Raw genomic sequence first — 20,191 nt, forward strand, 5'->3', positions numbered from 1 at the left:
AAGGTCGTCAGACAAAAGGAGTGTGTCTGTGTTGATGTCATGTCCGGTATCTGATGGATACTTGATTTAAAAATGCAACATGTTCTTCTTCAGTCGTCTCGGCGGGAGTTTTAGGGCGACATCGGTCCGTTTTGAATCTAATCAGCTCTTGGTTACTTTTATTTTGTTGCATTCAAAGATCAGAATTTGATCTGAACTGAGCATGATGCCTTCACGTTACCTTGGACGAATCAGAGGTCACTAAAATCGATCAATCTTCCCTACTGTCTTTATTTGGATGAAGTGATTACGCTACAGACAGAGCAGTGATCAAAAAGGTAGTTATAAGAGATTACATTGTATTAGGATAAATTCAATAAATGTGTTTTAAAAATAAATTAAAAGGATTACTGCTGTGTAATTACTGCCATGACAGGGTACAGTCTGATTTCTGAACTGTATACAAAACGTTACAACAGCGTATTAGGGCCATTTCAAATAGAAAAAAATGAGTAAATTTCCAACAAAACTCTCAGAAATTTTCTAGAAAAAACAAGAAAATGTCTTGGCTTGAAAATTTGCTACAAAAAAATCAAAAATTTTGAGATTAATCAAATAAATTCATAGAAAAAAAATATTGAGTTTCACAAGTCAAAAATTTTCAACTTTTCAAACAAATTTCCAAGTTTTTTCTAGAAATTTCAATTTTAAAATTCCTGAGTTTTTTTCCCTCACAAATTTTTGACTTTCGGAGCTCATAAATGTCACAGTGTTTTTGTCTAGAGTGTTTCTGAAAATAATCTGAGCATTTCTGAGCCTTTCTGGCAAATTTTCAACATTCCGAGCTCAGAAATTTCTGAGTGTTTTCTAGAAAATTCCTGAGATTAATCTAAAAATTCCTGAGTTTGTTCTCAGAAATGTATTCCTTTTTTTCTATTTACAATTGCCCTAATATGCCACTGCGAGATATAATTATATTCAACAATAAAATTCAAATTTAGTTTCAGATTTCACTGCAGTTGCACCTTATTTGTGTATTTATCCATCAAGTGTATTTTGACCATTTCTGTGTTATTGCTCTTGTATCTTCCAGTTGTCTCTGAATTTAAGAGAATAAGTTCAAAGCAACAACTGATTGCAATTTTTTAAACCATTTTGTTTTTTAAAACAGTGTAAATTTCATTTTTCTATTAAATTTCAGGTTTCACTTTTGTTCTTTGTTTTTCTTCATTTGCTGTAAACATGTAAATAGCTAGATATTAACTCAAATATTTTCTAGAAATTTATTTAAATAACATTTTGAAATAATTGTAATTTTAGAAGTTTTACTGGACTGTACATCTTACTTTTATTTGAGTAATATTATTATGAAGTCTTGCTTTTCGAGCAAAATTTCTGGAAACTTTGCCAACATGAGTAACTTCACTGAATGAAAAACAGACATAAGATTACCAGAAATTAACCAGACACATCTACAGTTTATGTTTAAGTCAAACTTCTTGTTGGTACAGAAGCTTTGATGTTCTATTATTTTCTGTCTGCTGCACATTTTGTGCCATTTTGTAGATAAAGAAGAAACAGTAATCACTGTACACTGCCATGACTTCATGAAGAAGTGCTTTATTCTTCATGAGATATACACTACCTTCTGTAAGTATTGGTCTAATGAGCTATATGTTGAAAAAATTGAGAAAGTGTTTCTTCTGTTATTTATTTGTACCATTTTTAAAAGTTTTGAAATAGAAACATTTTCATATAAATAAATATTTTTGTCTTATTACATCATTTTACAAAATTAAATCAAATGGTATAATCAGTTTCTCAATATTTGAGTAGCTTTTTTTTGTTTTTTTTTACCAAATACTTTTTTACTCTTGAGTAATTTTTCAGATGCCTAATTTTTACTTTTACCTTAATCAAAAGTTGAAGTAGTGCTCTCTTACCTGAGTACATTTTTAGGTACTCTACCCACCTCATCTCAAGTGTATCCTAAGTGACAAGTGTCCACATAATCCTTAACAAGGAACAAATTAAGAAGATTAGATCTAAATATTTATTGTTTCCAACCTCCAAAATTAAAAAAAAAAAAAATGCAATTTAAAATTACAAACAAATTTTATCCAAGTCTTTCTGAGGTACAGGTTCAAATGGATGTGGATAAGTGTGCATTAATTGAGGAAGTAACAGAATTTCGATCACCTGTTCTTTACATGTGACATTGTGAAATACTTTTTGAAGGATTCTTACAAGTTCATCTGGGTTCATGGGGCACATTTAACAAATATAAACATCAAAGAGGCTACATTTGGTCTTTTTTTTTAACTAATGACCATAAAAGTGATCACAGTGTAAATAATGTTCTCTTATTAGTCAAATATTATACAAATCTTGCTTCTTTAAAGCAGTGGAAGAATTAGTTAAATTTGTGAAGTCAAAAATGCTTTTAAGTTCAATCAGTTACATTTATTTACAGCATACTTCAGCAACAATGCAGTTCAAAGTGCTTTACAACATAAAAACCATCAGATTTGATCATTTTCAAAAAAGCTGACCTCTTTTTTTGTAAAAAAGAAAAGGAATGTACGATATATCCTGCTACGTTTTAGATTCATTTCTTTTATATTTTGTGTGTTTGTTTATTCTTTGTAACTTTGTAAGTATGTAGTGTAAACACATAATGTATATTTTGTGGTACCTTTTTGATGTTGATTGTAATACGTTTATATTAATAAATAAAAACTAAAAAGAGAGAGAAAAAAGTGCCAAACAGGTTCTTGATCCGTTGGAGTTTACTCATACCTCTGCTGCCCACTGGGTGTCGCTGCAGGGACAGTTATACGTTTCACAGCGGAACGTCAACATCCGGCGACACGTCTCCCGAACAGAACAGAGCGGTAATCCTGCAGACACATCCAGACTGGCTTTATGCATTGTTTTCTGTTCAAATATCGTCCATGTGAGACTTTCTGAACACTTAGCTTCATTTCTCGTAGTCTTAGCCAACCCGCGGGGCCTTATACACCGCTAGAGCTTCAGATGGGGGAGGTGAGGAAGCTGCAGAAGAAGTTAAGGCAGATTGAAAATCTGGAAATAAAAATCAGTCTGAGCCCAGAGGAGAAATATAAGGTACAGAAACACTTCATCTGGCTTTTCGTGTTCATGTGACTCTCCCTGTATGACCTTCCCTCAGATGAAAAGGGCTGTGGTGGGTTTAGGATTGAGTAAACACCAGTTTGGGGACTACTGGTGTCACTTTCTCTTCACTTATTTGACTTTTATTTATAAAGTTTGCCTCAGTGAGATCCAAGATTTCATTTACAAGAGAGACTTTATGAAGATCATGGCTCAAACTGGTTTTCTGGGCTGTAGAATGGTTATGGATGCGTGTTATTCTTGAAATAACAGCGTTGGCTTCATAAAGGCAGTGATTAACATGAATTAATAATAGTGCTATGAATAATTCGACAGTTTTTGCCCAGGGATTTGAGCAGATCTGATAATCAGACGTTAAACAGAGCGTATCAGGGAAAAATAATTACCGCAGACTTCAGGAAAGTCTTCTCTTATAAAAGGTCACAATCTAAATGCAGTGGAAAGAAATTATGTGCCCTACACTACGGATTTGTCTTTGCTGAGCTACTCCTGCAGCTCCTAATTGGGAGGATAAATACATACAGGGTGAAGGTTACATATATGAGACCCTGAACTGACACACAGCCAACCAAACCCAAGCACAACACCTTCATAATGTGTCCTTCTGGTTCACTTGGTCTTTACAGTGGATTGTTAGTGGAAAACATTAACCTGGGTGACATTTATTACAAATTTCAGTCACTACAGTGTACAGTGTCATACTAAAGTGTTTATATTTATTAGGAGTTTATTTTAGGCTGCATAATGGTGCAGTTGGTAGGACTGTAGCCTTGCAGCAAGAAGATCCTTGGTTCAAATCCCACTCTATGTTCTCCCTGTGGAGGCTCGCATTCTCTCTGGGTACTCTGGCTTCCTCCTACATCCCAAAATCAAGACTGTCAAGTTAATTTGTCTCTCTAAACCATCTTTAGGTGTGAATGAGTGTCTGCATGGTTGTTTGTAATGTGTCTCTATGTTGCCCTGTGGTGGACTGGTGACCTGTCACCTCTCGCCCATTGACTGGAGACAGCCACTAGTGACCATGCAAGGATAAGTGGGTATAAAACATTTAAACATTACAAAAAAGCAAAAACAAGAAATCTGTGAGAGGGCAAATACCTTTTCGTAGTACTTTTTAAAATATAAAAAACACTGTTTTGATGGTTTCTTTGACTTTAATGTTTGATTTCTTCAAAGAAATGTCAGCACATTTTTATGTGCTATCATAAAGAGAACAAATGATGATCACAAATACACACCATACTTCAAAATCTTTATTCGGAACATATTTTGAAAATTATCTACATAAAAACATGCAAGGATTGTTAATACTTTTGCAAGGCACTGTAGGAGAAATAAAATCAATTTTAAAAAAATACAAAAAGATGAAAAGGCAGACAGAGTACTGAATTTTCATTTAAAGCATAATTACATCAGAAGAGCATCTTTGGGTTCTGCATTATTTTCATCCCTTTTAGATTTCCTCAAATTTCTTTTCTTGGAGTCCCAAGGAGAAAGCGACTTCTAAAGCGACGTGTTATTTTAATACCTTATCAACCCTTTGTTGTAAGAGCATCTGTCTTCTTAGTGATCCCTTTTCTTCTTGCAACACTCAATATTACAAAAATAATTTTCATTGTATTTGGAAATGGTTGCTCAGTGTAAGAGATTTCAACAAAGATCTGCTAAGTTAAAAGTAACATTTGATTCAATTAATATCACTTATTTTGCACACCTGAAGGTCTGTTCCTTTTTAAAGAACGAACCGGGTGGCTTCCCTTTGCAATGCTATTTCTGAACAGGTGAGATAAAGAATCTCGTAAAGTTTTTCTTTGTCATTCCTTCCCATGTGGCTCAACCTGTTGGTGTTCTTTAGAAAACCCAGTTCAATCAACAATGTGACAATAAGATTCATTTTCATTTGTGCTAATCATATACTGCTTTAAATTTTTAACTTCTTTTAGACTCTGAAAAGTTATGCAGATTATCTTAAGACCAACATTTTCTCTAACAATTTAATATTTTTTTATATTACATTTTTATGTTTATTTTACGCACTTCTGCTCCTATTGCCAGAAGCTTTGGCTTATTTGCATTTTGTTCATAAGTAAGTCAAAATTATTATTTTTTTAAACCTTCTGAATTTTTATTGATGTTGTAAACAAGGTGATAATTCTGCCTTGTGTGTAGTAATGATGTGCAGCCTACTGACCACTGAGAAAAGAAATAAAGAACTGGAATGCTGCTCAGTCAATTTTACAACCCTAATAATACCACCAGTTTTGTTAGATTGTATTGCATTTTTAATTAAGAGAAAGTGTCACACTGATAGAAAAAAAGCTACAATCAACATAATATGCATGTCAGCATGTGAGAAAAGTAAAAAATAAATTAATTAAATGGCTCAGCAGTGGAAAAATAGTGGTTATTAATAGTAATTGGCAGCTTCCTACATTTCTTTTTACCATAAGGAATGTCATGAAATATTTGCATACATATGCTGTGAATATTGGAATACCTCCTTCAGGGATAATAATTTCAAAAATGTCAAATTCATCATTTATGTATTAAATCTGATATTGATTAACCAATTGTGAAATATGTACCCAAACTGTTCAGTTTTTGGGGGTGTTTCTGTTGAAATTCAAGTCTTATCAGGCCAAAAATTAGTGTGCTGCTACTTTGGGAAACAATTTTGAGATTTTCTCGTTCAGCTATAAAGCAGTTGACATTACTGAGTTATTTATTTTCTGAACTGAAGTAAAAAATGTAACAAAGCAATTTTTGGAGGTAACAGTGAAGTGAGAAGAAATTGCACAAGTTTTTTTGTTCTCTTCTCTGGTGGTTCAGTGAATGTAGCAGGAGAGTTGGGAGAGTATAAAGATGCAGAGGCTAGATAAATTCACTCTGAAATTGACTGTGACAGACCTCCCCCCCCCCCCCGAAAATTTGAAGCACTCACTGAATGAGACATTTTCAAACCTTTGGGGTCCAAGAATGACTTCTATCAGAGGTGTGTTTGAGTTTTTAACGTCCGCTGAGCTGCACCCTACAGCGCTGCCACCAACTAGAGTTGCACTCACCTGGCTTTTCCAGGCTGATTCTCACTTATGGTTTTCAGATCTGAGCTGCAAGTTGTGGTGTTTTTTCTTGTGTTTCATGATAGCACATAAAAAAGAAGAATGTGCTGAGGGTTCTTTGAAGGCATAATAAATAAATAAAAAGCATAAAGCATCAAAAGCATGTGTTTAAAAAAAAATAAATGCTGTGAAAAGTATTTGCCCTTTTATTAGTTTCTTTAGTTTTTTTTATGCTTTTTATTTTTATAGACACATAGAGACACACTCACACCAAGGGTCAATTTCAAAAGACTAATTACCTGCAGGCGCTATTATTCATTGAGTCATCATCACAAAAATTGTTGCAGTGCCCTTATTTCTTATATGATTTCTAAAAAATATGGCTCAATATAAAGCTGAGAAAATTGCCAATGTTTTGATGTGCAAAATATGTATTTTCCCCAGGAATAAATCTATAAACAGCTTGGTTTCTGTCATGTCTGTTAAGACGCAAGAGAGGACTACACAAATTTCTCTTTTGTATTGATCAATAATTTAATTTTACATAATTGCTTAAGGGTCCTGGGTTGGTTTGTTAAAGTTTAACAAAATATGACTCCTACACTTTATAAAATATTTCATCATATTTGATGACTTTTATAAATATCTCCATGTTCTTCCAACTAAGGAGGAGCAAGGAGTGACTTTTAGACCTTACAACGGCTGCATTGTGCCACAAAAAAAGGGAAAATAATGCCAAAAACCAGGTGTAAAACAGCTTAAAACCACTTGTATTCTGGTGACCCGTTGCCATGGCGACCAGCTGACAACAGCTCCACTAGCACACAGAGCAAAAGTTACATTCAAGTGTATTCAGGAACATCAGCACTAAAAAAAATACAAACATTTAGGAGAACATCTAGCTGTCGTACTTCAGACAAATAAAAGCAAAAGAATGTGTCTCTTTTTCAGATTCTTTGTATGATTATGTAATTTTCCCGACCAACTATATTCTTGGCTCAATGCAGAGCAACAGCTTCTGTGTGGCGCACGATAAATCACGTGATTTTCGACTGCTTGTCGGTTCCGATAACGTGAGACGTATTTGCGTGATAACGTAATGTCTAGAAAATATTTAAGATGGCGTCGCGGCAGAAACGCTCCAAAGTATGGTTACATTTCACGAAAAAAAAGAAACGATTCTAGGTCCGGTTGCAACACGTACAGAGCTTTAAAAACAATTAAAGGTTGAAATGCCTCAAACATCCTCGGTATTTGATATGTTGCTTAGCAACGTCGGTGACTTGAAGGGGGGAGCTTCGAGCCCAGCGTCTCCTGCCATGATGGACCTTACCACAGGGGCCGCTTTTCATTGGCTGATGCACGTTCTACGTGGTCACGTGCGTGGCCGTCTCACAAACACACTTAGCTTCCCGTTAGCTAAGTACAGCATAATGGCAGAACTGATACAACTTCTACACCTTGAAGCCTGTCTGCTACACAGTCTTACGTTAGCTAAACAGATCAATATGCAATGTGTACTGTATCTGACATACACTAAAGATTTTATTTTAGCAGAAAAGGGTTTGGACTAAACTGTTACTCGTGTTAGCCACTCTAGCACCAAGTACAGCTAGTCAGTCAACCATCGCTGTGTTCAGGGAAGCGCTGATTAATAATCGAGAAATAAATATCAAGCCTGAAAACTTGATATGGTATGTTATGTTTTTAACGTAATCTTTGCTCGTCTTGCGGGGCGCAGGCGGTTGCCACGGTAACAGGTGTGCTTAAACTACACAGAGAGAGAGTAAAACGGTAAGAGTGGTTTTGAGTTCATCACCTGTTCGGGTTATTTTACCTTTGTTTACCTTTGCTGTGGCGCATTACAGCCGCTGTAGTTTCTAAACGTTGGACTAATTACCTCGTTCGTTTGTGAGTTTACGTCATTCACAACAAACATCAAATAGAACAAATATATTTCATAAAATTTTAACAAACAAATGGCTTCTACCGAGGTAATTATGAGAAATTAAATTAATTATATCCCAACTTCAGAAGATTTGCCTTTACCTTTACAGAGCTCTTTGGTTCCTCCTATCAGTCTGTAGCTTCTCATATTGACGTCATCAAACCAAATTTCAGATCTACCATAACTGACTGACACCTGCTGGCCTCAGGTTTGCAACCAGTTTGTGACTGAGAAACCAGTAACCTCCTCCCAGATGATGACATGAACTTGTTAGTTCCTCTGTCCATTGTAGTAGCTGATATATTGTGAAAATCCGGTAGAAATGATGCACTAATCGAGTCATGTTTACATAGAAACAACCGTGAGGCTTTGCTTGTGAGACTTGTGGTCACGTGGGTCGGTTGTGGGCGGAGCTTGGTAAGGTCCATTGTCCCAGGTAACGTTAAATTCCTCCAGGTCATAGTGTTAATGTTAGCGTCATAATGTATGCTTAATCTCCAGCTCATGTTCATATTTACAGTCATATTCAATAAATTAAAATCTGGGTCCCGATGAGGTTCGTTTGTCAGAATAAAAGCATCTTTTGAAAACAACCTAGCAGGTATTATTAGACATATTTTTCACCAGACTCACATTTCTGCATAAAAAAACCCATTTTTTAACAGAGGTTAAAATAAATAACAATACATATCTGAGAGGGTGTTTTCCAAAGCTGGAGAGACTTCAAATCTTTAAAGGTGCTCCCCAAAAAGACAAACATGCCAATTTGTCTTCCCAAAACCCTGTTGCGCAAGAAGTTGCATTTATGTTAAAATATTAATTTGACAGAGGAATTCCTATTTTTTTTAAGCCAGCTTTAATTTTGTTTGAATCGAATGCAATATGGTGCATTTTATTAATGAAGGAGTTTGTTTTCTAACTCAATGAGACGACTAAAATCGATAAGCAATAGATAAGTAAACTCGATAATGGAATCGGTATTGCTTAATCTTATTTCCCATCCCGAGACATGGAGAACACAGGCCCGGACTTGAACCAAGGACCATCTTGCTACAAGGCAACTATACTACCATCTGCACCACTGTGCAGCCCATGTTTTAAATGATTAAACAAATTTTAACATGACAAACATATCCTGAATAAATACAAAAAGTATCTTTCAAATGATGATTTAAATTAGAGGGAAAAAGCTGTTAAACCCAACCTGGTGTTGTGTGGATAACATTTGCTCTCTAATGAACAAAATCACTTTTTGACAAACACTTAAATGTATTTATGTGCCTGATTTTGTCTCTGTTAAATCATTTGATCATAAGAACTTTTGGAGCGAGATAAAACAAAGCAAAAACTGTAAGAAACAAGTACTTTCTCGCAGTAATGTCTGTGGTGGTTGATGTATTTATATTCCAGAAAATGGTGGAATGTCTTAGTTTTGATGCATTTATTGAATAGAAACAAAATAAATTTTTTCAGCACTTTGCAAATCAGAGCTTATCAAGCTAATATTAGTCATTTCTGATCAACATATAATGAATTCATCCTTCTGTCAACCATAAAAAAATGTAAAAGCATCCCTTTTCCAGTCTGGCTCGATCCTGGAGGTTTGATACTTTGTGGGCTGCACTGCCATGTATTTTTAAAGCCAATTAAAATGTGGTGTTTGCAGCCTCACAAAGACCAAAAACTAAAGAAATAAAAGCCAGGCTGCCATCAGCAGCATCAAACCACCAGAGATTCCCAGTTGTTTTCAGATGCAGAGCAGCTCTTGACGGTGTGATGAGCTGTGTAAGGTTGGTGGAGTGTGCTGCCTTTAACAGGGAAAACAGACACTTGATGTACACTTGACATCTAACTTATTCAGACATGCATATTTCAAAGCCCCCAGTCAGACAGGGTATGTTTCAAGCTGCAGTCTAATAGACGGAGACAGACCGAGTGATCTGGTTGTGCATATAAACAGGATATAAACAACTTGTGGATTTAGCAGCTTGCTCTTACTACCAATCTCTTGACTTTCTCCTGTCAGATCTCCAGGAAGGCGGAGCTGCGTTCCAGATTGGCTGAGCTTCAGCTGCAGCTTTCTGGCCCGCAGCAAACTCTTGGGATTGTGGGAGACGGAAATAAGGAGAAGATGAAAAGACAAGTGTAAGGAAGTGAGGGAGAGGTGCCCGTTGGTGTGTGTGTGTGCGTGTGTGTGATGGTGGCGTACATATGGAGAGAAGCGTAATTTTTCAAAAGCAACAACATTCACTTTGAAGCCTTTGATCTTTTTTGCATGTCTATCCAAACACACGGGAGGTCAAATCCTCTGGTACTTTCAGAGGATTTTCCTCTTGTTTATAGTGTGTCATGTAAACATTAATCACTGATGTCATCCTCCATATTGAGCTCTTAATCGTCTTAATCATCAAGTTCAGATGTGATGTGTGTGATGCGCCCCATTGTGTAAAACAGAATCCACAACCCAGTCTCCTTGTTGACAATGCCTCTCAGTTTTTTTTTCACATTTTATTTGGTTGCAACCACCAATTTCAACATATTTTATTGGAAGTTTTATGGAAGGAGTCTGCACCCTTTAAAACTGAAAGAACCGTTTTGCCTTTAGCTCAGTTAAATAAGGCGTTAGAGTCGCAAATATTACATGATCCTTTAAGAAAAGACTGCTTATAATTTTTGATTTCTATAAAAGAAAAACTGTCCTCATGTTTAAAGAACAATCATTTTATTTCTGTTTTTAGAAAACCTGTTAGAGGCTACTGAAGACAAGGGATCTGGAGCTTTTAGTATCCAAAAATCAATATTTGCCACACTCCTTTTTGCCTTGAGCTACAAAACATGCACGACTCTTCGAGTACAATAAAATTAATTATGTTTTTGGGAAGTAAAAGAAACACAAAACTTTTAGAAAATAACATTCTTGTTTCTCGAAAGGTTGACAGAATGTTTCAAAAAAGACATTGGTTTCAATGTAATAACATACATTCAAGAAAACTCAAAACAAATCGAGTTACAATTCTTTGTAGTGTTATTATCTCTAAAACAACTATTAGGACAAATATAAATATGGTACAGATATTTTCCAGAACACCTAAAGCTGTAACTTTAGCGAAAAGTGTCTCTTTAAAGTTCACAAATGCAAATTTTCCAGAGGAAACAAATGGATGCCACACTTTTAACTAGTACTAGATGATATGACTGAAAACAGAATCACATATTTGTTTCATATCAGTCAATATTGATTTGTTTTTTATTTTAAACACTTGAAATACTGCCAAACTGCTGCTTTCCTGCTTTATCCACAGTTTTCACTCCACGCCATAGTTTTTTTTACTTTTAAGCAGCTATGAGACCCAGTGGCCAAACCTTAAACTGCTGCTGCGTCGGTTACTCAACAGGTTGTTGCTAGGTAACCACAAGTTATTCAGCAAGCTGTTGCTAGGTAACCAAAGAGTGAGCGAGTTAGTTGGTGACTCTCATGTGAGAAGTTGAGCGGTTTAAGCCTTTTCTCTGCCTACATTACCCAGAATGCTGTTCGGTTCTGGATAGGAGTTCAGTGAATTTATTGAATATTCTATCAGATATATTATCTATTGATTTTGATTGCGTGCTTATCTCAATATATATTGATTTATTGTCCAGCCCTACTTTCAGGTTATTTCCACAAAATGCTGAAATCCTGCATCATTTTCCTTTAACAGTTGTGGACTACAGTTTGTTTCTCACATAAGAATATGAAAAAAACAGTCTGTGGTTGTAATCTGACAGCATGTGAAAATGGGCAAGGGATATCAGGAGGGTACGATGTAAAGGTTGCTATGTGCAGTTTGCATCTTGATTATTTATTCAGCTCATGCTTTCTGCTCTGGCACAGGGAAAATGCCCCTGAGACCCTTTCATCACAAACGCCTCCAGCCTCCAAGATCCTTAAGGGAGAAGCTGAGTCCAAAGCTGCAGGAACGCCAGCGCCGGCTGCCAGGCAGAGGGCGGCAGGAGGAAACGAAGGAGATACGGCAGGACCTCAGGATGCGACTGAATCGGCCAAGGTGTCACTTCAGAGCAGAGACGAGTCAGGATGCTCTCCAGAAGAGCTGCTGCGGCAGGAAGGTGGGCTAATTAGCAAAAAAGAGACAGAGAAGACTGGCATTACACTTTATCTCAGGGAGCTAAAAGAGCAAAGCAGTGCCCTAATTTTCGATTACCATCTAAAACCAGATTATACACGTTTGCCTCCAAGGAGTCTTAACAAGCTCGTGTGGCAGCCAGGATTAAAACCAACAGGCCGAGTTGTGCTTCCCTGAAGACAAGGCCCACGTTTTGCATCCATGGAGCTAATTTAGCCCCACGCTTTGCAGCAGCAGCAGCGTCGCATTAATCCATACCGAAGAGTCGTGTACTGTAGATTAACAAGGCAGGGTGCTGATGAGTCAACACTGCTAATTGCACAAATCATTTCCTTTTTTCTTTTTTTTTTGTTTTCGCAGAAGCAGAGTTTTCATCCCTCACAGCGTCCTGGGAGAAAGCGCGGTTTCGCTTGAGGCTGCTGGTGGGTCACAATGACATAGTCACCAGTGTGGTTGCTGTTGACAACCTGGTGGTTTCTGGAAGGTAAAGCGGCGCGCCATTTGCATAATGGATGGGCGAAGTGAGCCTTCCTCCTAATTTATCTCCTAGTAGGCACTCGCCGTCATTCCATCACATTTAATTTTTCGTCCTGATCTCTTAAAATTTACTTTCTAACTCCTGACCTCCACCCAAGTCGAGACACGACGGTGAAGGTGTGGCACGTTCCCACGGCAACAGAGCAGAAGAACCTGGGGGGCCACACTGGCGGAGTCACCTGCCTGTCTGCGCCTCCCCTCGAGTGTTGCAGGAGGCTGGGTGAGTACGCGCAAATGCACATGTGGGCTGGCTGAGGCTGAGTAATGCCCGTGTCCTGCGGCCTGGTAATTATAGGAGCAGTTCATCAGATCAACTCCGCTGAGAAATAACCTCAATAGACACTTTGGAGAGTTCACTGTCTGTCTGAAGCAGGCAGCCTTCCATCATTCGACTCGCTGGCTGCCCTCCCTTCTCCGGCTTAACGCACCCAGCGTAGAAGTGCAGCGCAGTCCTACAGCACTTCCCCTGCTAATGAGATTATTTTTCTTCTTTTGCACAAACATGTCCTCTCCGTCTATTTCTTGTGATTTCTGTCCTTTATCCTTTTATGCATCATCACTTCCTCTCATCTGCGGCACGGTGCAAAAGTTTTGAGTCATCCCTCGTTTCTTTATGCTTTGCTCCCAAGGCAATAAAACCCTTTTGTAATGCTTGAATGTGGTCTTGTGCGATATTGCTTCAGGGTTCTGGAGTAATTTTGTTTCCAGAGTTGAATGTGTTTAGGTGGAAAATGTGAATTTTAGCCCCAGGAGAAAAGCAAAAGGCGTTATGAAGATTGTGACTGAAGCTGGTGAGAGGGTGTCACTATCCTCAGCGAAACAATGAACAGAAAGGCCGGTCAGAGCCAGTGGTGGATTCACACAGGGACAAAAATCTGAATTTTCTGACATGTACTTAACCCTGTCGCAATAAACAATTAATCAATTAATGACATGATAAATTAATATGAGTTCAATAATGACATTATAATACGTTTTAGTTGTGGTTTTGGTTGTGTGTGTGTTTTTATTTCTACTTTATTGTTTTTTATTATTGTGTTTTATTTTGGATATCTAAAATATCTTCCTGTTCCAGTCTTAAGAGTTCTTTACAAAATTAAAGTTATTGGTTGTTGGGAGGGCGGACTTGCATTAATATGCCATTATCAGTGTATTAATTGAAAATTGTTTTATCGCAATAATTACTGGGACAGTTTATCACATTTGTTATTGTGACAGGCCTGTATGTACCGTGATCTGCTGAAACTAAAGCTGGAGAGTTTGGTCATAGTAAGCTCGTTTGAATTTGGAGGGAGAAAGAGAAAACTTACAAGTCTACGAACGTGGACACACCTGTGAAGTACCAGGGTGGCTGTTTGTTGTTTTTACCTTAAAGTGGCCAACTCTCTGTTATTTCTATATTGATTTGATACAGTAGGGACTGTACTCCCCATATCATATTCCGCACTTCCCATATCTGTGCCTTCTGTCACTTTTTTTCAGCAGTTAAAACTGTTTAATCCGTTGTCGTAACCTGCTTTTCTGAGCATATTGGATGCAGGTAATGTTAGCTAAAAGATGACTAGCTAATACCAATATATCACATTAAGCCTGTTAAGTACAGGCTGCTGTTGTCTATGTTCAAAAGTGGGTAATACTTGTTACATTCACTTGAGTAACTTTTTTTGGAAAAAGGTACTTATATGAGTAGTTTTACTGCACTTTACCTTTTTCTTTTACTTGAGTAATATAATTATTGCTATGTATTCATTTGTATAATTCATTTCTAGATTCCTGAAAGTACTTTATAAAGAAACAAGGTGTTTAAAATTGTATAGAATATTGTATATTTTGGAGTAATTTTTCAGTTTTTCTGATTTCTCTCTGTCTGTCTCTGCAGCCAGGTCCCTGTCCTTGTCTGACAAAGAGAGGTTTATTTTGAGCGGCTCTGCAGACTGCAATGTGAAGATCTGGGCCCTGAGCATCGGTATGCTTACCACACAAACACACACTCATATTTACTTTCTTGAAATATAATGGCCTGCATGTTGTCAATTAAACAGCGTTTTGCTGTTCCCCTCAGGGCAGTGTGTTAAGTCTATCTACACATTCAACGCCGTGACTGCGCTCTCCTTCGCGCCTGAGGGGGACGGCTACATCATCACCGGTTCAGGTGCGTTTCTGCGAGGGCACAAAGTGCAAGTGACACAGCGGACAGAATAATTGGTCTGTTTCCGTTGACGCATGTGCACAATTTCATCCCAAGTTCGTGTTTACGTTTTTACTAATATCCCTGCCGAGTCTGACTCTGTGGCATCATCTGCCACCGAGTTACTGTAGCGCAATGCGTTTGGGTCGATTCGGCTGTCTGGCTCAGGTGTGTCAGCTGTGACCAGCGATAATGACTGCCAGTCGCCTGTCTTCACACGTTAACCTCACACTCTGTCACCCTGCAGACGGGGGGAAAGTTCAAGCCTGGAGCTGGCATACTTTCCAAAACTGCCAGTCAGTCAAGGCACACGAGGAAGCAGTCACCTCCATCCAGGTGCGTCGTGTTTATTTGGTCATAGTCAGTGTGAAAAAGCAACAAATGCCCTTTACATGAAGGCCTTGTGGCCTCTGGCTAATTTGAACACACAGTCCCTGCTAGGACATTTCAATTAAAAGGAAATAAAATGCAAACACAGCTGGATGCAGTCTTGATTTAATAAAGTCGTTCACTTAGTTAGGATCTAGCTATAACAAGAGATGAAAAACATCTGTTACTTCTACAATGTATTGGTTTAAATATAATTTATTGATTATTAATTTTTTTTCATTTAGTTGGGTCTTAAACTCAGATCTAAAACTAAACTAAAAAGTACGGGATTTAAAACGGTTCCCTGTGGAACTCCTAAACTCTAAATAAATCAGTTCAGACGCAGTTCTTAGGTCCTATTTAGATGTCATACAAATCAAGATAATGGTGATGTATATTATTATTTTCAAAGATTTAGATTACAGTATTGTGATTTAATGAATCGGATCTTCTGATTTATTTTTTCAGGATAGCACTCTCCTTCACCCCAGTGACGTTCAAACTGAGACTAAAACATGCTTTTATGAGTGTCTTCAATATATTTAGAACATTTTGTATTGTTAATTTTGAAGAAAAAAAGCTTCTTTTCAAAAAATACAGCTGTCAAATTTCCACACTTTCAACTTTTCCTTATTTGTTGCTTTCAAACGGATATAAAGACATTCGCTGAGATCCAGGCCGTGGAGCTGGTCCAATTTTAGAGCATTCTGTTTGTTTTTCTTTTAGCAAAAAGGAGGCTTTTATAAAAACTGAAACCCAGAGCTGCACATGCAGAGTTTTTTAAATATTTTTTTTCAATTTGCAAACATCATAATACGCCTAAAGCATTAAAGCATCACACATTATTGTCACCCTCTTTGTTGTTTCTCATGCAAAGCACACAATCCATTTATAACCAGCAGCGGAATGAAAAACATCTTAAAATATTCACTTTAATTCCATTTCCACAAACATACATGCAACACACACACACACACACACCCCGGCAACACTGGGTAAGGACTCAAATCACCATGACAACCATGTCTCTGGTGCCCTCCACAGTCTCAGGGTCCTCTGGTGTTCAGTGGCTCGGCTGAGGGGGGGGTGTCTGTGTGGGAGAACCGGCGTTCGGAGCGAGAGCCCCTCAAGCTGCTGCACCACTGGAGCAGCCAGGTGACGGGCCTCAGCGGGGGGCCGGGCGGCCGACTGACGCTCAGCCCGCGCGGGGACCGGGTGGTCCTGGCTTACGGTCGAGCCTCCATCAAGATCCTTCACTGGAGGACAGGTGAGCCGCAGATGTTCGGGAAATCTGCATAATCCTCCCAACTAACATCTGTTCAATTACCACAGGAGTGATATCCAGGCTGACCAATCACAGCAGCATCACCGGCGTGACAGATTGTGTTCACCAGACGGGGGGCATCCTAATTGGCTCCTGCTACGACCTGGCGAACGGCGAGAGCTCCCTTAACTGTGAGTCAAAGATTAAAGCGTGCGCAGCCAGAAGCTCCTCCTGCCGCTCTGAGCGTGAAAACACAATAAGGACTTAAGTCGAAACCACTCTGTGCCCCTCTGCTGACCTCCAAACCTTTAATCTCTTCCTCCTCTCTGCAGTGTTCTCTCTGCCTCAGTGTCGCTATCTGGCCTCCCTGACCTGGCCGGATGCTCCCAGAATCCTCTGCTTCGCGGCATGGACGACTGGTAGTGGAGACCACCGCTGGGTGACCGGTGGCCGAGACCTCATAGTGTGGGAGCAGCTCCCCAGTTCCGGGAAAAACAGGTGGGTTCGGCTCTTACCGGTATTTCAGATTCAAAGTTTCTTATTTAAATTTGTGGGTTCCTATGCAGACCTGGCAACATAGAGCACCCTCTATGATTACTGGCAACTGGCTTAAAGGTGATCTATCATGCAAAATTCACATTTTAGACATTTTTATACTTCCATTTGGGTTTCTTCTGCTTCTAAAAACACTTCAAGGTGATTAAAAAAAACACCCAGCATTTATAAGTTCATACTTTTTAGTGTCTGGACAATTAGCTTTTTCAAAAACCTCCCAAATGTAACGTGACAAATCAGCAGGCACTGCCGATTGAAACCCAGCCCGTTACCTAGCAACCCCTGCCAAACCCAGACCGTCACCTAGCAACCCAAGCTGAGTTCCAGCACATTCTGTCAGCTGGTTTCACCACGCTCTACTTCTGCTTTTCTAATATGTACAGTTATATAGTTGCACATCTGTTTGCAGACATTTTCACATACAAGTGTAAACTTTGAGTTGGGGGTGTGACCAGCAGCAGCTTCTTTGAATTTAAAGTGACAAGACGCCCTAAAACAGCTCAAATAGGCAAATAGGCAGAACTGACCAATCTAAAATCTCATTATCTAAGAATGATTTTGTGTAGCCCATAGACCTACCTTAATCTGCTCCAAGAGAGCATCATAGGTCACTTTTAAAATAAACTGTTGTCATGGAGACTCCAAGATGCCAATCTTTGCTGCAGATGCACTAACTGTGAGCTTCAGTGTTTGTTTTTTCATCCCTTTACGATCCTCATGACTGTGTGGTGAGGCTTTTTAATTCTCTTTGACTTCTAGTCTTTCCCATCTTGAAGAGTGGCTTATAGAAATGAGCAGGAAGTTAAAAATTAAAAGTTTGACTCTTTTGTCACTTTAAAGAGTAAATAAAAGATTCCAAAATTGCTTAAATTCTGTTCATTTTCTAGGAAGTAATTTGGGTCCCGATAAGTGTTGAAAACTAATTATTTCCTAACCTGGGATTTAAATCACTCTGAAGAGAATGGGAAGAGAAAGGGAATGTAAATTAGTTTTGTTTTCTGAACTTATTCTATCTAAAAAATCTGAATATCTAAACTGAACCACTAAAGCAACCCGGCTGCTTTCTGAATTGATTATTTTATGCAAAACTAAGGACCATATTATCATAATGTAAACTACAAACACATGCCTTCTCAAAGTTTTATGGATAAACATTACACAGATGATGGAAAACCTAATGACAAGATTGAACCCTGTAATTTGTGGCGCATTAACTTATTAGAGAAATACGTGAGAGATTTTTAAAAGTTTTTGTATTAGTTTGTGGTTATTCATCGTGTTAGTTAGCGCCTTGCATATAAAACAGCGACCAATTGCAAATTTAAAGGAAAAATCTGTATCAAAATGAAATAAAAATGAAAAAATATCAACACCTCTTAAACTTTTTTACAATTCTGCAACCTTACAACCACAAATGTCGTTGGGTTTTACGGGGATCTTATGTGATAACTCAAACAATATTAGTGGAATAAAATGACATGTGGTTTTCAAACTTGTTTATTGTTTTTCTTTTACAAATAATCTAAAACGTTTTACAAGCATTTGTATTCAACCACCAATATATTATGGAGAACCATCTTATCCTGCAAGTATGTATTTTGAAATCTTCATTTCTGTTTTGCAAAACAAGTCTTGCCATGGATTCTCAGTTGCATTTAGGTTTGGACTTTGACTAGACTGTTCTAACACATGAGTATGCATTTATCTGAAGCTACATATACATATACATGAATATAGATATAATAGTGAAAAAATGGATTTTGTAAAAAAAAATAATAATTGCATTCTTTCAAATGAATATATTTTACACATAATTGATTAAACTACATTGAGTAATGGGTCTCATTAATGGATCTAATTAAGTTGAAGACAATATATTAGTTTAATTGCATTAGATTAAATTGAATTGGTGAAACTCAAATACATTGTTTGATCAATAGATAATATTTGATTTAAACGTCACAAAAAAATTAAGTTGAATGGATTTAATTTATTTAAATTGAAGAAACACATTTTTTTATTGAAATTGAACTGAGTTCATCCAGTGAGTCATTTTTCTGAGTGTGCTTTGTTTCACCGCAGGGATGATGTGAAGCCGTAGTTTTCCTCCGCATACAGAGTCCGGATCATTTTCTTTCCCCTTCACAGACGAATTTCCTTTTATTAGTCATTTACATAAAATCCCAATGATGCAACATGACAAAATGTAGAAAAAGTTTAATACTTTTTCAAAGCACTCAACAACGAAAACACGTAGAAACCCTGCGACGTTCGTTACTTCCTCTCTGGGTCAGATGAATTTAATTTCCAGGCGCTACAAGGACTTAAAATCCGTGCTAATAGGTTTATCTGTCTGCGTCTCTGTTAATGTAATGCGTTTAGTTAATCCGGGGTCTAAATGTTACAGGGGTGACGTCACGGTGAAGAGAAACAGCCTGATGGACACGACGGTGCTGGAATCAGAGGGGGACACCGAGGAAGACGAGGACACCAACGGTACACGTCTTCACGTCTTCCACAAGTTTTAATGAGTGGAACAGCAGAAACGAACACTGTCATGTTTGTTTTTAGAAGGCACATGTGGTGACAAATCCCTGATGAAAGCCTTTTGGGTTCCAGATTACGAGGATAATGAGGACGGAGGGGCTGAGGAGGACGGATCGCCTGGCTCGTGGCTGCGCTGCGTTCTCCAGTGAAGCTCAGGACTCCACGGCCTGCAGCCACCAGCAGGAAATGAGAGGGTGGGAGAAGTGACAGACTGAGTGCCAGTCTGGGAGGAAGAGGAGGCGAGCATATGGACACGGAGAGAATGAGTGACTGAGTGTGTGTGGACGTGTGATAGGCAGATTGTTTTCTCTGTAAATATTTTCACGTTCAATAAAGCCGTCAAACTGTTAGTGCAAATTTGCAGCTCTTGTTGTCTTTTTTTTCTCTCTCCCTCTCTCTCTCTCTCTCTCCTCCTCCTCTCCTTTGATATCTGGGTGACCCTGCCTCTTCCTGACACACCAGTTCATCGCC

At 38.2% G+C, this 20,191-nt stretch overlaps 1 protein-coding gene across 2 annotated transcripts; it reads left to right on the top strand.

Moving 5' to 3' along the window:
• Positions 1-2: 2 nt before the first annotated feature.
• Positions 3-20,077, top strand: LOC116717815 (WD repeat-containing protein wdr-5.1). Of its 2 annotated transcripts, none has more exons than XM_032559443.1 (14): positions 3-317; positions 1,546-1,629; positions 10,166-10,284; positions 12,011-12,243; positions 12,621-12,744; positions 12,896-13,017; positions 14,677-14,763; positions 14,860-14,949; positions 15,233-15,321; positions 16,399-16,621; positions 16,687-16,809; positions 16,951-17,116; positions 19,581-19,669; positions 19,793-20,077. In XM_032559443.1, the coding sequence occupies exons 2-14, from the start codon at positions 1,609-1,611 to the stop codon at positions 19,867-19,869; spliced, it is 1,563 nt and encodes a 520-aa protein (XP_032415334.1). In that variant the 5' UTR covers positions 3-317; positions 1,546-1,608; the 3' UTR covers positions 19,870-20,077. The 2 variants fall into 2 exon arrangements, with proteins under 2 accessions (XP_032415334.1, XP_032415333.1); XM_032559442.1 differs by lacking the exons at positions 3-317; positions 1,546-1,629 and adding exons at positions 2,821-2,873; positions 2,973-3,105.
• Positions 20,078-20,191: the final 114 nt, after the last annotated feature.

The sequence above is a fragment of the Xiphophorus hellerii genome, chromosome 3 (assembly GCF_003331165.1).
Source record: "Xiphophorus hellerii strain 12219 chromosome 3, Xiphophorus_hellerii-4.1, whole genome shotgun sequence".
Classification (NCBI taxonomy): domain Eukaryota; kingdom Metazoa; phylum Chordata; class Actinopteri; order Cyprinodontiformes; family Poeciliidae; genus Xiphophorus; species Xiphophorus hellerii.